At 34.1% G+C, this 17,316-nt stretch overlaps 2 protein-coding genes and 2 long non-coding RNA genes across 14 annotated transcripts in view; 2 read left to right on the forward strand and 2 right to left on the reverse strand.

Moving 5' to 3' along the window:
• Positions 1–498: 498 nt before the first annotated feature.
• On the reverse strand, positions 499–1,732 carry LOC139773276 (uncharacterized). Of its 2 annotated transcripts, none has more exons than XR_011718318.1 (3): positions 1,642–1,732; positions 826–909; positions 499–552 (listed from the first exon to the last, which is right to left on the reverse strand). It is a non-coding gene; the product is annotated as an uncharacterized lncRNA (long non-coding RNA). The 2 variants fall into 2 exon arrangements; XR_011718317.1 differs by having other exon boundaries at positions 826–969.
• A 1,235-nt stretch (positions 1,733–2,967) lies between these two features.
• LOC139773250 (uncharacterized) lies at positions 2,968–5,263 on the forward strand. The gene is made up of 3 exons (XR_011718310.1): positions 2,968–3,360; positions 3,907–4,053; positions 4,322–5,263. It is a non-coding gene; the product is annotated as an uncharacterized lncRNA (long non-coding RNA).
• Positions 5,264–5,392: 129 nt separating this feature from the next.
• LOC139773248 (trypsin-like) lies at positions 5,393–8,540 on the reverse strand. Of its 3 annotated transcripts, none has more exons than XM_071707562.1 (7): positions 8,273–8,540; positions 8,130–8,215; positions 7,962–8,050; positions 7,631–7,883; positions 7,351–7,518; positions 7,077–7,260; positions 5,393–6,655 (listed from the first exon to the last, which is right to left on the reverse strand). In XM_071707562.1, exons 1-6 carry the CDS (start codon positions 8,313–8,315, stop codon positions 7,078–7,080), a joined length of 822 nt encoding a protein of 273 aa, XP_071563663.1. In that variant the 5' UTR covers positions 8,316–8,540; the 3' UTR covers positions 5,393–6,655; position 7,077. The 3 variants fall into 3 exon arrangements, with proteins under 3 accessions (XP_071563663.1, XP_071563664.1, XP_071563662.1); XM_071707563.1 differs by having other exon boundaries at positions 7,631–7,897; positions 8,273–8,327; XM_071707561.1 differs by having other exon boundaries at positions 8,130–8,330.
• Positions 8,541–10,397: 1,857 nt separating this feature from the next.
• The window catches only part of Phcl-1 (pH-sensitive chloride channel 1), a 64,393-nt gene continuing 57,474 nt past the window's right edge, over positions 10,398–17,316 (forward strand). For 2 of the 8 annotated variants that reach the window (XM_071707572.1, XM_071707573.1), the window contains exon 1: positions 10,607–11,116. The gene's annotated coding sequence lies outside the window, so the exon portion shown is untranslated. Of the gene's footprint in view, positions 11,117–17,316 lie in introns of all 8 variants that reach the window. The other 6 variants (XM_071707570.1, XM_071707574.1, XM_071707567.1 and 3 more) reach the window with 6 other exon arrangements.

Here is a 17,316-nt window from a genome sequence, read left to right on the forward strand (position 1 = left end):
TATAAATAACTTGTTACTTTATTATAAAAAATGTTTTTAAAATTATGGTTAATACGACATAAAATCTGTGTCATCTTAGACCATAATATGCATTTTAATATAATAGATATAAAAACTACATCAATTTTCAGATATTTCTACACAAAAAATTATTCTGCTTTGCGATAAAATATTTACTGAATCTCACGTCATTTTATTTTGTTTTATTTATTGATATAAAGCCAATAATAATACTAGATGGATAGACTATAAACGATTAGGATAAAATCGGCATGTTATACATATATGTTACGCGAGGGCAGTCTCTCCGTAGATACAATAAATCAATAAATGGAGCTCTAGGATTTATTATTCAGCCTAGTCTGATTTAGTCTATCCATTTTAGGGCAACGAATATGTGACAAGTCGCATTTATCTGTATTATTAATAGATGAGAATAATACATAAATATACAACTAATATTCACAGATTCTTCACCCCATTATAAAAAAAAGTCACTCACCGACCGATGCGCAACGGGCGGAGTTAGTCAGCCACGTAGCTCCGATGATTCTGTAACACAAAAATGAAAGATTCAAATTAAATAGAAAAGCTCAAAATGACCAATGTTTCAAAAAATAAGTTTTACACACGTCTAATTTGTCTTTTAATTAGATTTACTAATATAATTATTTATTTCCCGGGAAAAACCTTTGTGAGAATAAACTTTTATAAAATTTTAGATAAAATTTCGGTTTCTCAAATTATTTCTTGCTTATCCGAGATAAATCGGCCCGAATAAATGGAAAAGAACTATTAATTTTTAAAATAAGAAATAACACTTACCCCAAGGTTGCTCCGTCGGGGCCCGATGCCTTTGCCAGGCCTCCTCCTCCTCTCAGAACGTCTGGGTGGTCAGGCCTTCTCCTCCTTCCGCACAGGACACTCACGGAACCGCTGTCCAATATTTCGCAATTGAGTACGAAGTAACTGTAATAATACGATCGCGACACTTTATTATATACTCTCGAGATGAAAGTATGCGATCTGCGTTCTACGGCGCGGCGCGTGCTTCTATTATTTAAATCCGACGATATTCACCAGGCTGCTCTTCCCGCTAAGCGCGGCCAACTTCATACCGACGCCGCGCGGCTACAACGCGAGTCGAGTTAACGCTGCAAGCTGCAATGGCCGAATTGAAACGAGCGAACCATTCGAAGATACCTACACGCTCGAGACACGCCGCGACACAGCTCGAGCGGATAAATTCCACGAGATTTTCACAATTACGAACACAATTAAACGATCGACACGCTACACATCTCGACGCGCTTCATTATTCTAAATCACGCGACTCGCATATTCCGTCACATTAAATATCCCACGACGATCCGACCCGATATTACGCCGCGTTCTCGAAATGCGAAAGCGACGGCCAGATTATTCAGTATATCAATGAATGATCGAAACGGAATATTCGGCGTGCATTAATTCTGTATTCATTCGACTCGACTTTCTGTTAAAGCGCGTGAGGGGCGAGCGGCGCAACGATCAGCGGCTTCGGCCACATTCGTGTGTCGCGAACGGCGAGAATTAGCATCGGTTGTGCAAACGGAATAATCCCGATGGTTAATAATAAAGTACGCTGCATCTCTCTGTTACCTGCGATATCATCGTGATTGCCTATCGCGATGTAACAGCGCTACGCAGTACGCACACGGAGTCGTTCGCTCGGCTGTCCGTCCGGTTCAAGCATCGGAACGTAAATGATAGCGCGACCGTCGCGAGACTCGCGAGCCGGTGGACGCGGGCCGCGGGGCGCGGGCGGCGCGCGCGGCGACCGTTTTTGTAAACACCACGCAGCGCGGCGTACGAAAAATAAAGTCGAGCGCCCGCGCCGCCCGCGTGCCAACGGTCTCGCCGCCGGCAATATTTACCTGTAACGTTTAATATACCTAGCGGTACAGAATTAATAACGTACGTCGAATATATATTCCATTCCTTGTATTTCGATGAATGCGCTGTTATCGCATGTATCATCTTCCGCGTTGTTTCGCGGATCCATATTAGCATATTGCACGAGACGATAATCCTTCTCTCAATAATAATATTTCGATCTGAGGAAGAAACGATTCAAAACGAAGAATAGTAATGCGAGCTTTCGCGCAGTCGGCTCTTCGCTCGCTTGTTTCTTTATAATATAAAAATTTTTATATATAATATAAAAATCTTTATATTCCGCGCCTCCCGCGAAAAAAATTGTTATATATAATATAAAAATCTTTATATTCCGCGCCTCCCACGAAAAAATTTTTACATATAATATAAAAATCTTTATATTATAAAGAAACAAGCGAGCAAAGAGCCGACTGTGCGAAAGCTCGCATTACTATTTTTTATTTTAAATCGTTTCTTTCTCAGATCAAAATATTATTGAGAGAGGAATTATCGTCTCACGCAATGTGCTAAAATGGGCCAACGAAACAACTGTAAAAAATATGCGATAATAGCTCATTCATTAATTGAAACACGAGAACATATAACAACGTAAGCGGTAGCGAATTAAGCAGGGCACACACACTTTTCGTAGAACGTAACAGTAAGGTGGCGACCAATCGCTCGATTCGGCTGTCTGTAACCGTAGAAGTAAGAATCGAGCAACACGATTGGTCGAAACCTTACTGTTACGTTCTACGAAAAGTGTGTGTGCTCTGCTTTATTACCGAAAATTAGTACCGTTGATTTCCTTACTGCTTAAGTTCTTCTGTGTGCCCGGGCCTTAAACGTTATCGTCAGGTAAATAATTAAATATTGCCAGCGCGCGGCGGCGAGACCGTTGGCGCGTTGGCACGCGGGCGCTCGACTTTGTTTTTCGTACGCCGCGCCGCCCGCGCACCACGGCCGCCACCCCATGGCTCGCGACTCACGACGGCCGCGACGGTCGCGCTATTATTCACATTCCGATGCTCGAGCCGGCAGGCAGCCGAGCGAGCGGCTCCGTGCGTAGCGCTCTATTACAACGCGAGATGTGCTGTGACAAGTATCACGATGATATCGCAGGTACTCGAAAGATACAGTATTCTCTCTTAATCGTCGGATTATCCTGTATGCGCGACCGACTGAGTACTGAGTTTCGTCGTTCGCGCAGAGTCACGATTGAGCATGGCCGAAGCGCGCTGGTCGTTGCGCGACACACGCCTCGCGCGGCTACGGGAATCGGAGTGAAGTGAATACATCAGGATTAATGTACGCCGAATGTAATAAGTTTCTTGTGTTTCAATGAATAATGGACTGTTATCGCACACAGGAGTGAGAAGACGATCGGAGTGCTGGACTAACGTTTGGTCGAGAATCGTCGGACATCATATCGTGGGATTTAATGTGAGTACAGATGAGTACGCGAATCGCGCGCGGTGATTTAGAGCCACCGCACAAGACTCTCGTATGGTCACGTAGCGTAACGTAACGTTAGTCAACGGACAAGAAACGTATAACGCCGTAACGGCCGTAACCAATATACGTTTCTTGTGCGTTGGCTTACGTTACGTTATGCTACGTGACCATACGAGTACGAGAGCTTGTGCGGTGGCTCTTAGAACAACGACGCGTAGTGATGATATGTGTGATATATGTGTCGAGCGTTTAACTGCATTCGCATCTCGCGGAATTTTACGCTGTATTTCGAGCTGTATCGCAAGTGTGTCTCGAGCGTATATTTTCGAACGGTTCGCTCGTTTCAATTCGGCCGTTGACTCGACTCGCGTTGTATCCGCGGGGCGTCCGCGTCGGTAAGAAGTTAGCCGCGCTCAGCGGGAAAAACAGCTCGGTGAATATCGTCGGATTTAAATAATAGAAGCGCGCCGTAGAACGCAGATCGTTTCATCTCAGGAGTGTCTATAATAAAGTGTCGCGATCGTATTATTACAGTTACTTCGTACTCGATCGCGAAATATTGGACAGCGGTTCCGTGAGTGTCCTGTGCAACAGAAGGAGGATGACGCCTGACAACCCCGTTCTGAGAGGAGGAGGAGGAGGCCTGGCGGAGGCATCCGGCCCCGGCGGAGCAACCTTGGGGTAAGTATTATTTCTTATCTTAAAATTAATAGTTCTTTTCCATTTATTCGGGCCGATTTATCTCGGATAAGTAAGAAATAATTTGAGAAAGTAAAACCATCTAAAATTTTATAAAAGTTTATTCTCGTAAAGATTTTTCCCAGAAAATAAATAATTACATTAGTAAATCTAATTAAAAGACGAATTAGACGCGTGTAAAAATTATTTTTTGAAACATTGGTCATTTTGAGCGTCTCTTTAATTTGAATCTTTCGCTTTTGTGTTACAGAATCATCGGAGCTACGTGGCTGACTAACTCCGCCCGTTGCGCATCTGGTCGGTGAGTGATAATGAATTTTTTATTATGGGGTAACGAAACTGTGAATATATTAGATTGTATATTTATGTATTATTTTCACGTAATATATATAATGCAGACAAATGCGACTTGTCACAGATCCGTTGCCCTGAAATGGATAGACTAAATCAGACTAGGCTAAATAATTAATCCTGGAACCCTCTATCATTTATTGATTTATTTTGCTTACGGGAGAATGCTCTCGCATTAACACGCATGACGCAACGAGTTCACAATAGAACTCGTTATGTCGACGCATCATTTATTTGATGTGTCTAATGTTTTTATTGCATAGAACATTAATCGTATATCATCAAGTATACCAGTCGCCTGAAATTTATAGGCGATTTATTGAAATTTTTTAAATATATATTTTATCAAGTATTTATATTAGTTATAATTATTCTTGATATTAATATCAATTAAATAAATTTATTAAATTAATTACACTTTCATATTTGTTTTTAAATTAATTCTTGAGAAATAGACACAGAAAGAGAAAAAGAATTAAAATAAAATTTTACAAGAAATAAAATAATATTTTTTGGACATAAGCTGTCTAATCACTAGAGTTTTTTTGACGTTTATTTTTCAGACAATGAGGTGTTAAAAATATTTTTAGATATTTTTTTAGATATACAATAATAATAATTTTCTTTAGATTCTTTAGATAGGCAATAGATAGAGATAGTTGCTTATAATTAAAGAAATGAAAAATATAATAGAAGAAATATTTGAAGATGACGAATAGATAGGTTTAATAAAATAAAATAAATCAAACCATTATACATATATGTATAAAAAGAAAGTTTGCTATAAGAATTTGTATTTTTTTCATTTTTCTTTCCTCCAGGATTAAATATTATATAAATTGGTGTCAAAAAGCAAAATATAAACAAATTTAACATGCGTGTCTCACGGATGAATGAAAAAAATCAAAAGATATTTTGGTTCACGTTGCACATATTTTTCGTGAATCTTATTATACATAAATCACGTTAATGATTGTTAATTGCATATTTATTTTTATCATATATACATGGTATATATAACACGCCGATTTTATCCTAATCTTTTATAGTCTATTCATCTAGTATTATTATTGGCTTTGTATCAATAAATAAAACAAATAAAAATGACGTGAGATCCAGCGAATACTTTGTCGCGGGACAGAATACATTTTTATATAGAAATATTTTAAAGTTGATAATTTTCATATTAATTTGCATATTTTTAATAACACTGCAATAAAATAACGAGATATTTATATGAATATACATGATATATGTGAAAATTTATAAAGCCAAATGTCATGCGCGAGAATACGATAAATTCATTATATTGATTGTGATACTTAATTTCGTGAATATATTGCTTCGGAAATTATTGTCCCTTTTGGATCTCACGTCATTCATTCTGTATATCTCACTTGATATTTGAGGTAAAATCAAATAATGTTCGTGATTTATTTCGCGGTTCGGTTCGTGGTTCGCGGTTCGCGATTCGGATTGTACTAAAAAATTTTTTTACATTCATTGATTTATTCATCGATTGATTTCTTAATTTCTACGTTATAGTATTCAAATTCAAATATTCGCGCTCGAGATTAAACGCGATGATTTTGATTAGAATGTGGTTAATATAAAATTCTTTACAGTCTTTGTATATAATTTTTTCTATCGCGCTTTCATACATTTTTTGATTGGAAAAATTAATTACGCGCATATCGATGAGACATCAAATGCAAAATTAAGTTAAATTTTAATTTAATTAATATTTTATTAATAAACGTGATTATTTATTTTTTTTGGATATAATTAACGCGCTTTTATTAACGATCGTAACGATTCGTAATCGACCGTAACGTTATAATCTGTCGGCTTTGATAATCAGCCGATATCGAAGGAGTTTGACTCTTTCTCGTTCTCTGGCTGATATACAACCAGAATGGATGGCCAGGGAAAAATGCAATAGGTAAGTCCAATCTGGCCAAAAACACTACAGGATTTACGCATTACGTAAGATAAGGTCGCATTAAATTGCGAGCGCGCATATTTCTCAAATTATTGCCCATTTTTCATATTTTGCGCAATCGCGGTTATTCAGATATATAGTGCAATTATTTTAATATATCGATGCACATCAAAATGTTGAGCATAATCTTTTAGATAATTCAAAACTTCTTGATGGCTCGCGCAACTGGGTTTTTGCCCTTCCATTGTAATATAATCCGGAAAATTTGCAATTTTTGCTGGTAAATTCGTTCTATAGAGAAAAATAAGAAACATTGTACTTGGTATAATATTCACAGAGTGCTTCCTGTTCTTAAAATGTAAGGAAACTAAGAAACTAAATTTTAATAGTTATACGTTGTTAAGAGATATCAAGTATATCTATGTGCTTCAATACCGAGTTATTACCATTATTTTATAAATTCAGTTATAGAGCATGGTCACTTAAAAAATCTACGAATCTTTTACGTTGTAAGGATTTTAAATTTATTATTTTTGAAAATAGTCAAAGCGTTGAATTAGTTATATCAGGATAAAATCTTATAAAATTTTACAATGTTAAATGTCTTTTGAGCACTCCGATAATATAGTTTTTTAATTGTAAATTAAACATAAATTTAATATGAACACAGATTTAATATAATAATATTTTAACAAGTTGTTTTAATACATACGTTATAATAATAAATTTCTTGAAAAATGCGCAGAAATTTCCATTCCGGTTTTCATTTTAATCCAATATCGAAATAATATGACATCTGTATATGCACCAGGCGAATACTCTTTAGCACAATCATCTCCCCATGAAGTTATACCGAGGAGAATATTATTACGCACTATTGGTCCACCAGAATCACCCTATACCACATGGATAATGATATATGCTAGTAACTGTAAATAATAATTAATAATAATCGTTTTATTATGCTTTACAACTTTACATCTTACTTGACAAGCGTCTATGACTCCCTCTTTGAATCCGTAACATGCCATCCGAGGTGTCACTGAATAATTTCTGCCTATATAATATTTCTGGCATAGTTCGTGATCTACACGCGGTACTGTTGCGCATTTCAGATTTGCCGACAGAGCTCGATTAACAGTATTATTGAATTTCTATATATTTTATAAAAGTTTAAATTTTTAAAGACACATAGACATTAAGCAAATTTTTTAAAAATTTACTTAAATGCCAACATCATTTTATATCAGAATACTTCATTATTACCAGATAATGTCCCCAACCGCAGACTGTACCCCATTCCTTACTAACGTGTCTGTTTAGTGGCAAGTCAATCGCTTTCGTGTGATCATTATACGTGAATGCAGGTGTTACTTGAATAACAGCGATGTCGTAATCATTAATATTTGGGTCATAGTTTTCGTGTATGGAAAAGTTGGTTACGTTGTGAACGATACAATTCTCGTAAAGAATGGAAGATCCACTGCACAAGGTTACTGTTTTCAAAGGATCTTCGCTCCTATAACAGAAATTCTATCATCTATTCAGTAAAAGTTACTAAAATTTTTATTCTTTTTAAATTTCTTATTTTACTCACGTTTGTATACAGTGAGCTGCTGTCACAGCCCACTCCTCGTTTATTATAGAAGCACCGCATATGTGTATACCGTATTTCCTTAACGACAACTAAAAGAATAAAATTTGATATTTGTCTATATATATGTATTTTTTTTAATTTGATATAAATATATTTTATTCTGCTTACCATATAAGGAACTAACTTAATATCGGTGTTTTGTCCTTTGATGATTCTTTGTTCTGCATTGCTCGAAAGTCCATAACGCAAATACCCTGTTAAATTTCGCAATTTTAAGTAATGTTCATGAAATGTGCAATATAAATACTCACTCGCAAAACAGAGAAAAATAAATATGAAGGAACAAGTATTCATCTTAACTATGGAAACGGCACTGCTAGCTTTAGACAGCGTATATAGCTAATAATTAGCAGAAGTTATCAAAGGACAAAACGTTTACAGTCATTTGCAACTATTTCGTTTATCGCTATATGGCTATTAACGATATAATGTTATCAATATGACGTCAGATATATTGTAAACGTTTATTTCTCGTCGTATCGCTTTTATCTATAATCAAATATTACAAATATATATGTATACAAGGTGTATCTAGATAACCTGTCAAATTCAAAATTCAGTTATACTGAACTTGCAAATGCGTCCCAATAACAATTATTTTTCTCTTTTATTTGTCACAAAAAGTATAATTTTACAATAGATACAAGTGAAATTCAAAATTCAGTAGTTTCATGTAATCGCTTTAGATGTATCGATACATCATTTTCAACATTTGTAATAGCACTGTATATTTAAGACACTAAGGGCCGGTTGTTCCAACCTGTTGGTAAACTAATAGTTAAATCATATATATGTCTTTGTTTATCCTTTACGTTAGACAAAGATAGACATATGATTTAACTGTTAGTTAGCTTACTAACAGGTTGGAACAACCGGCCCTAAATAAATGTTTAATCTCGTTGTCAATCCATCACGTTGACTAAATGGGTCTTGGCCTACTCTGTTATAAAGATTCGATCTTCTTCATGAACATTCGCAACAATAAATGTTTTACGTAATGTGATTGTCAGCCACAACTCCTAATTAAGAGAATTACAGAGATTTCTGTCAGAGTCTCTTTACTCTTTATTTATATAAATTAAAACAAAATTAGAAATCCGTATATATGGGATGAGGGACGAATCCAAAACCGCCACGATTACGAGTCTGCCACTTCTACACATAGTCACGCGGTATTCCGTGTTTGATTTTTTGTTAAAATAATTTTTTTTTGTAACTGACTTCGAATGGCCTTCAACGATGATTGTCGTATGCGTCTTAAAATACTATATTAACAAGTAAATAAAAAGTATTTAATTCCAATTTTTAAAAAGTTGATAATCTTGAAATGTTCTTGTCCTTATAAACAAAATTATATTATCTTTGGATGTTTTTCTTAAAATAAAACAAGTTTTGATTGAAGCATTTTTTCTGTCACTAAAAATAAAATAATTATATTCAGGTGGCCTATTTTAAACGCCGCTCTCCGTATATAAATTTCTTTTGTAACAACAGATGGTATAGTAATGTATAATTTAACGCTATACTTACCAATTATCGATTAAATTTAAATCACTCGATAAATAATTAAAAGCGAGATTTACTTTCACTTTTTCTAAATCGCGCGCGACTTGTTTTTAAATTGCGTGCGATTTTTCAAAGTCGCGCGCACGACTTTTTCTAAATCACGCGCAACTTTTTTAAAATCGCGCCCGACTTTTTTATAATCGCGCATGATTTTTTCTAAATCATACGTGACTTTTTTTAAATCGCGACTGTCTATTTAATACATCCTTTCTGTAAATATTTCTAGAATAATAATTTAACTGTTTTGTTATTAATAATTAACTAGTTACTTCGTATTACTTAAGACAGTTATAATTTCATCGATATATCGATTATGGTACGAACAGCTCTTGAAATGAAGCATCCCACTTCTCGTTTACACGCTTTCGGTGACTCGTTGCTGGTGTGACCCGAGTATCAATATGTAGATAAGTAGTCGTTGGCAACGAAATCGGTCCTAAATGTGCAACTAAACCCCTTTAATCGGATTAAAAGCATCTACATTACTTATCACATTATATAAAGTTGATATCTAATAAATAGCACATTGTTTAGCAATTTCTAATTGTTCTTTTTATAACAAAAAGATAATTTTATAAGTGGTCTGAGATCAACGGTCTAGGTTTAAAACAGAATGGAATTTAAAATGAGAATTTTCATAATCCCTACGCTCACACAGTACACCTCTGGTGGAAATAAATATCGGAACGCAAATCGAATGTAACGAGAAAGTAACGGAAGCGTAAACGAAACAAGGAAGCGAAAAATTGGAACAGCGAAATCTAAAAAAAAAAGCGTATTAAAAAGTAAACGCTTCTTTTACGTTTCGCTGTTTCAATTTACGCTTTCCAGAAGTTTTTCATTTACGCTATTTTACGCTTCTGTCACTCTCCCCTTGTATCCGACTTATGCTCCGAGCTTTATCTTCACCAGGAACCGGGCGAGCTTTAAAGCTCACTGAGCGGGCCAATCGCTTCGCGAAATAATAGACGACGCCGACGACGGGTGGGTGCTGTTGCGGAATATGGGTGGCCGCGACGGCTGCGGCGGCGGCGGTTAGTAACACCTATGCTCGAAGGGTGGCAGCGGTGTAGCGGCACGGCGCGGTGAACAAAACTACCCCCTCAGTCCAAAAGTCACCGCGTGAGCTCGCGGGCGGAACGCGACGTGTGCGTTAGTCGTGGTACGCTGTCACCGCCGCCGCCGTCATTGCGCCGCCACTCTATATATATATATATCTATATATATATATATAGTATTATATATTAAATATAATACATACATTTATATACGTGACAAAAAGTACGTGTGTGCGTGTATTACGTGCACGCGAGCGCGCGCACGCGTCTCGTCTGCCTGCCTGCCTATCTGCCTACCTACCTACCCTACCTGTCTGTCTGCGTTCTCTACCGGTGTAAATTCGTGCGAGTAGTGGTCCATTTTCGAACAGGGGACACGCATTCCGAGAGGGATTAAAGTGCTACGAGAGGCTAAGCTCCGACACGGCCGACACGACACGACTTTCGCACAGATATGTCTGTCTACTCGCGGTAAGTCTCTTTTGAAAGTTCGCCAAAAACTCGCTTCCAAATGACATAAGCGCGAGACCTTTCTGTCGTAAAAATCGAAAGACAAAGATAGATAGATAGACAGATAGATAGATAAAGAGAGAGAGAGAGAGAGAGAGAGAGAGAGAGAGAGAGAGAGAGAGAGAGAGAGAGAGAGAGAGAGAGAGAGAGAGAGAGAGAGCTGAGAGAAGAAAATCTCTCTATATTCGATCCATCTTGCGTTGGTCTACAACAGAACCCCTTCATTCAGTGGCTAAGCCCTCCTTAATCCGTTCATTGTTGTCCTGAACCAAGACAAGATTGCACAATAATTATGTATAATATTCTCCGATAATATTTGTAGAGATATGTAGCTCACGCTTAATTAATCGCTGGTGATATAATTAACAAAATTATTGACTATAAAGTAAAGTAAAGACTCGCTCTTTGGTTTATAACAGACGTGACACGTTTCTCTGCCGAAAACTTATAGGAATTTTAAACTGATATGAATTTTTAATCAAGGGATAAATCCCGATTCTATCAAAAAGACCGAATATGTAAAACACGATTGAAGATATATTGTGATTAGCAAAAGGCGATCATTGACGAAACAAACTTAACATTCAGTTTTCTTTATTATACTTTACGCAACATAAATTAATATTATAATTGCTGCTGCGATCTCCAAGCATCATTGTGAAAACAATTTATTATTTCGTCATGTCAGTAAATATATTTTTGCAATATAATATATATAATTTATAATGATAATTAGACATATAAAATATATGTACAATTTATCAGAAAACGAATATCGTTATTGAATAACTTGATGTACATTTTGCTTTTTGCTAACAAAATCTCCGGAACGATCTCAACCATTGGGACATCTTGTGTAAAAAGTTTATGTAAAAAGGAATTAATTATATACAGATCTCTTTTATGTTTATTAACTTTTGCAATCCAATATTCTTCAACATCGGTTTTATATTTTATCTTTTGTCGATTACAGTAGTACAACACAGGATTTGATCAGCCGGCGCACGCACCATAATCGTTTTCGCTTGCTGCATTTGATTTAATGTTCAGTAATAAAAATATAAATTTATTGAACGAGACTTTTTATCTAAACACGCATTAATCCTATAACTTTACTCGCTGAGGTGTATTTTACACTCAATTATTAATTATTATATCTCAATTTTCAATGTTTTTTAAAATAATTTACAATTAAATAAAGGTTGATAATATTCTGTAGATCTTCTAGATAAAGATAAGTGCAAAAGTTCTTCTTTAATTGTGAAACAACTTGTGCAGCGTTTGACCGGCGAAAAAGTTTTACTCCATTTAGTATTTCGAAGGCTGTGGTGTATTTTACACCTCATGCGAGTAAAATAAGGATTAAGCATTACAACTTCCTTTACGAATAAGAGAGTATCTGCTTAATCTCTTAACCTCATTTATTTTATATTCTTGTCTCATCGGCGCGTGAAGAACTCCTCAACAAGGGGGAATTTTTTATTATCACTTATATTTACACCCCTTTTACCATTAATGTCTTTACCCGCAATATCTAGTTGACAGATTGATCGTAGTCACGCGAAAATGCACAAAGATGGGGGAAAAATAGAGTATGTGTTCAGTCGAGAGTTTTATTATTCCAGATTCAAAGATATATTTCCGGCCAGATGATTACTCTAATTTTTTCATTGAAACTCTGATAACAGTTTTAAAAAATAACCTTTTTTAAATAAGTATAATTATTTCTTGCAGTTTTTTAAATGTTAAATATGATTCTGCCATTCAAACTCAGACAAACATCTCTGAGATATCTTTCAGAAATGTTCTACTACGTTACGATATTGAGAAAACTGTAAAAAAAAAGTTATTTTATCTACAGTTATATCTAGCTATATACAGGCTTATTGAACTTAAGTCACTAAATACAAGTGAAATACATATTAAAGCCAACAAATTCAAAACGATGAAAAAATATAGTCAAACTTTAAAAATTTTTGTTTTAACTGTATGCAAAATCTCGTAAAGTTTTTTAAGTTACTAAATAAAAATTTTATATTAAAATTGATGAATACGATATAACAAATTCAATATTTTATGTATTATTATTTTTAATAGTTAATTTATAACTTTTTGTCGTAACAAATTTATCAATATTTAATTACGAAAATCTTATTAATTTTAATCTTTGAGATTTTTTAATATTAAAAATTTTAGCAATATAAAAAAAATATTTCTTACCTTTATTTTTGATTACACACGTTAGCATCAGTGAATTTTTTATTATATATATATTACAGTTTGTATTTTTTAACTGTTTTACACGGAGAAAACATGATCCGCGCTTTGCGTTGAATATTTAATTCAAACTATGTATATTTACGAGTTTATATAATTTTTTATTCTACCGGTTTTCATTGTTTAAATTACAAGAATGAAGATAATCTAGACAGATATTAGACTGAAACGTTTGTTAATTATAATACATTGCCACGTGCACGGAACACCCAGTTGTAGCTTTGAGCCCCTTTGTTTTTAATTGATTTTAGTAACATAATTATTTTTAAATTAAACAGAAGTATATTTTTTAATATACCTCATATAATAGCTATAACGCAGCAAATTAAGTTAAAACAATCTTCTTTTATAACTATACCATAAATAAATTTCTCGAAATTGTAATGCTGTAGAACATATATTTGAAGTAAATCATATCGAGAGTAAAAAACTACAAGATATGATTATTTTTTAGTTTTTATCACAAGATTTTTTACTGAACTGTATAACTAATTTTCCGTAAAGGAACGTGAAGTTGCTAGCAGCTAAAAAAGTGGATATATATAAAAATACTTTTCTCAAAGAGTTATGGCGTGTTTTTTTTTTCGATTAGAAGTACAAGCTAGAAGAATAACCGTACAATATTTGTTTTTGTATGGAGACGTTAATAGTTCATTATTTAATTATGAAGTTTTACTGTGTAAATCTTTATAAATCTATAAGTTGAAAGTTACAAGGGGCTTTTTATGAATATAAAACTTTAGAAATATTGTCCGATAAAGAAATAAATATTTCTTTACAGAAATTCTTTATCAAATCTCTTTACATTTTTTATATTATTCTTACTTTAAAATTTGGCAAGAGGATAAAGTTAGCAGATGCGTAAACAGATTTCAACTGATTAACCCTGTGCAAGCGCGACAAACAAGTGCATAAAAAGCAGAAAATGAATAGAGCACCCAGCTCGAAGTCCGTTTACCTTGTTGCAAAGTAAACAACGTCATTCGCGGATAGCTCGGGGTGATTTGCGATATATGTAGATGCATCTCGTGTTACCATATACCGTTCGCCTCTAGAATCGTCAATTGAACAGTCACATAATCGTGTAAAATACAAAAAGTGGGTTAGTGGTGAAACAACGGTTAAAGCAGAAGAAATAAAGTTCGTGCTCGTAATGAGCCAACGCCAAGTGGTGGAGAGGCGGAGGGAATATACGCATGCCGTTTGAATTATGAGCGAATATCGATCCTTCATGGCGTGAGAGCCGGACGCAAAAATAAGCACAAAACCTTGCGCTTTAATGTTTTCCGTCGCCTATTTCTAGGAGAAATTTTAATTCATTGGCATTACCATCGGCACAAATCACACTCGCATTTATTCTTATAAAACAGTTGCACTTTTTCCAAGTAAAAACTATTATCAGCACGTCAAGCTGCTGTGTCAACTCATGTATTTCGGAACATGTATATATTTCGAACTGTTGCCTAATTGAAAATCGAATACGTTTCTCACTGCTAACATTCGTGGATTTATTCTGATACACATATTATGAAACGTGTTTGCAATAAGTCTTTTAAGCGCGGCTCATCCTGTTTGAAGAAGCAATAAATCTGCAGTCTTCTTATACGAAATCGTATGTGTAATCAATCTTGTGTGTAATCGTTTTAACAGTTTTACAAGTCGCATTGCGTCTTGGATTAGGAAGGAGACAAAAGAGAAATGGTATCTCTACGAATGAAATTGAACGAAATAAATCATGTAGCATTTATATGCCTTGGGCATAATATCATTCGAAACAATTTTCTAGACTGATATCGAGTTCTTTTGAAATACATGCACGACATTATTTCGAAAAGTAAATATAATCTGTTTTTTAGAAAAATTTCAGTAACTTTGGCGATGTGATATGATGATAATGTTAAAAAATAATTTAATTTAACTTCTGAAAATAATGATAAAAAACAAATATTGCTACAATCAGTCGTTCTCAAGTTACTGACAAAAGTAAATAATGGGATACAGATATTAAAGTCAAAATTTATTTTATTAATTTAATATTATTAGATATTAAATTTAATTTATATTGTATGTTAATGAAAATTAAATTAGATTAAGTTAAATAAAATTGGATCGAATAAAATGTATTTTTAAATACACAACACATTATTTTTTAACAATAGTCATATTTTTATATCAAGACTCATATGTTCTATTGTTGTATATCTAATACTGTTCATAATTAAAAAAAATAAAGCTATCTGAGATTTCTTGCGTCATTTTATGCAAAAATATTGTTAAAAGGATTATTCAAATGCATCGCCTAGGTTATTGAGCTGTGTCTCTTTTCCCATTGCGGAAATGTACACATCAATAATGAAAGTGTGATAAAAAAGTCTCCATAGATAGGAAAAATAATCACATTTATAACTCACGGTGAACTTGTGTTCATTCATCTATGTTATGCTGTAATTGCATTTTGAATTCATTCCTCTATCTACATGATTTATATTTCATATCTTTTCCTGGTACATAGTGATATTCAAGTGTCTCCACAGATAAAAATCAAGTAGACTGATTGAGGTCTTGGAACCTTGGATGTCACCCCACGGGCCATTCAGGATTCCGGAAACTGCTGATTTCATCGACATACATTTTGAGCTACATAAAATGATCTTTCGACGTACATTTCTAAATGAGTAAAAAAATGAAGTTGAATATGTAATCCTTTCGCGGTTGGAATGGTTCAAAATTAATAATCAAAAAATAATTTCAAAAATATGTATATATATATATATATATAATTTGACTGCTATACCTATATGAATATACACAGTTCTATTCGCATAAGTTTTTACAAAGAGCTTTGTAATTCCAAGAGCTTTTTTTTACTCTTTACAAATAGAGATTTGAATTGTTTTTTGGATTATTCTCAGAGAATTACGGGAATGTTGGGTTGGCAAGAGTGAAGCATGGTACGCCGCTTATTTGGAGCACGTGAACTTTTGACCTCGTCCTCCGCGCTACGTTATAAAATTGTGCGTACAATTCTCGAAATAATTACCACTCGCTTTTTTCAACTTTTTTGCGATTGCGTAAACATTGAAATCAGAAAAATTTGAAATTGGAAAATTTTCAAAAACTATTTTTCGAAAAAAGTGACAAATGGCTTTACATAAATTTAGTAGATTAGTAATTTGACAGAAATTTGCAAAAATTTGTAAAGTCAACAAAATATTAAAAAATAAATTTACATGCAAGAACATTAAAAAAATTATATCTAATAGATAAAATTAATTTCTTAATTTCTTATTTATTAATTGCCAATACTAAGACAGGAATTAGGGAAAAATTATATTTTTAAATATTATTTTTCTAACTTTAAGCTTACTTGACAATATACTTGGTAATTGTATCTAGAAATGTCTACAGCGAATCTGGGCCAAAAACAATATTCAAACAATTCGAGACAGTGAATGAATTGCCTTGACTTCGGAAAAGCGACGATATTTTGCGGTTTACCTCGATCGAATCGATCGGCCTCATTCGCCAGGATCGATCGTTAATTCTACTCCTACTAACCGCTCCAAAAATAATTTATTGACTCTGTTTTTACTAGAACGTATGCTGACTGTATCGCTTGTCTCTTTTATACACGTTCATATCCTTTTTCTCGTACATCGAACTTTTCCTGATCGATCATCGGAATATTTAATACATAGCTTAATAGATTAATGTATACATAGTTGCGCTGCAAATTTTATTACTGTGAACATATATAATTATAATTACAAAAAACATATTTTAATCAATGCAAGTATATGTGTGAAAAGTACACAAACAGCTGTATAGGTTTAAAATCATATATAAGTTTATCGTGAGGAAAACTAATGTTTAGCTTTAATAAA

Source organism: Temnothorax nylanderi, unplaced genomic scaffold, assembly GCF_030848795.1.
Source record: "Temnothorax nylanderi isolate EJ_2023f unplaced genomic scaffold, tnyl_v1.0 TNYL_tig0059_pilon, whole genome shotgun sequence".
NCBI lineage: Eukaryota > Metazoa > Arthropoda > Insecta > Hymenoptera > Formicidae > Temnothorax > Temnothorax nylanderi.

Bases quoted from the DNA above. Each gene is read 5' to 3' on its own strand.
- LOC139773248 (XM_071707561.1), bottom strand. From the start codon at position 8,315: ATGAATACTTGTTCCTTCATATTTATTTTTCTCTGTTTTGCGAGTGAG. The intron at 8,051-8,129 runs GTAAGCAGAATA...TTATTCTTTTAG, and splicing joins TTAAGTTAGTTCCTTATATG to TTGTCGTTAAGGAAATACGG. The intron at 7,519-7,630 runs GTAATAATGAAG...TAAAATATATAG, and splicing joins GCGGTTGGGGACATTATCTG to AAATTCAATAATACTGTTAA.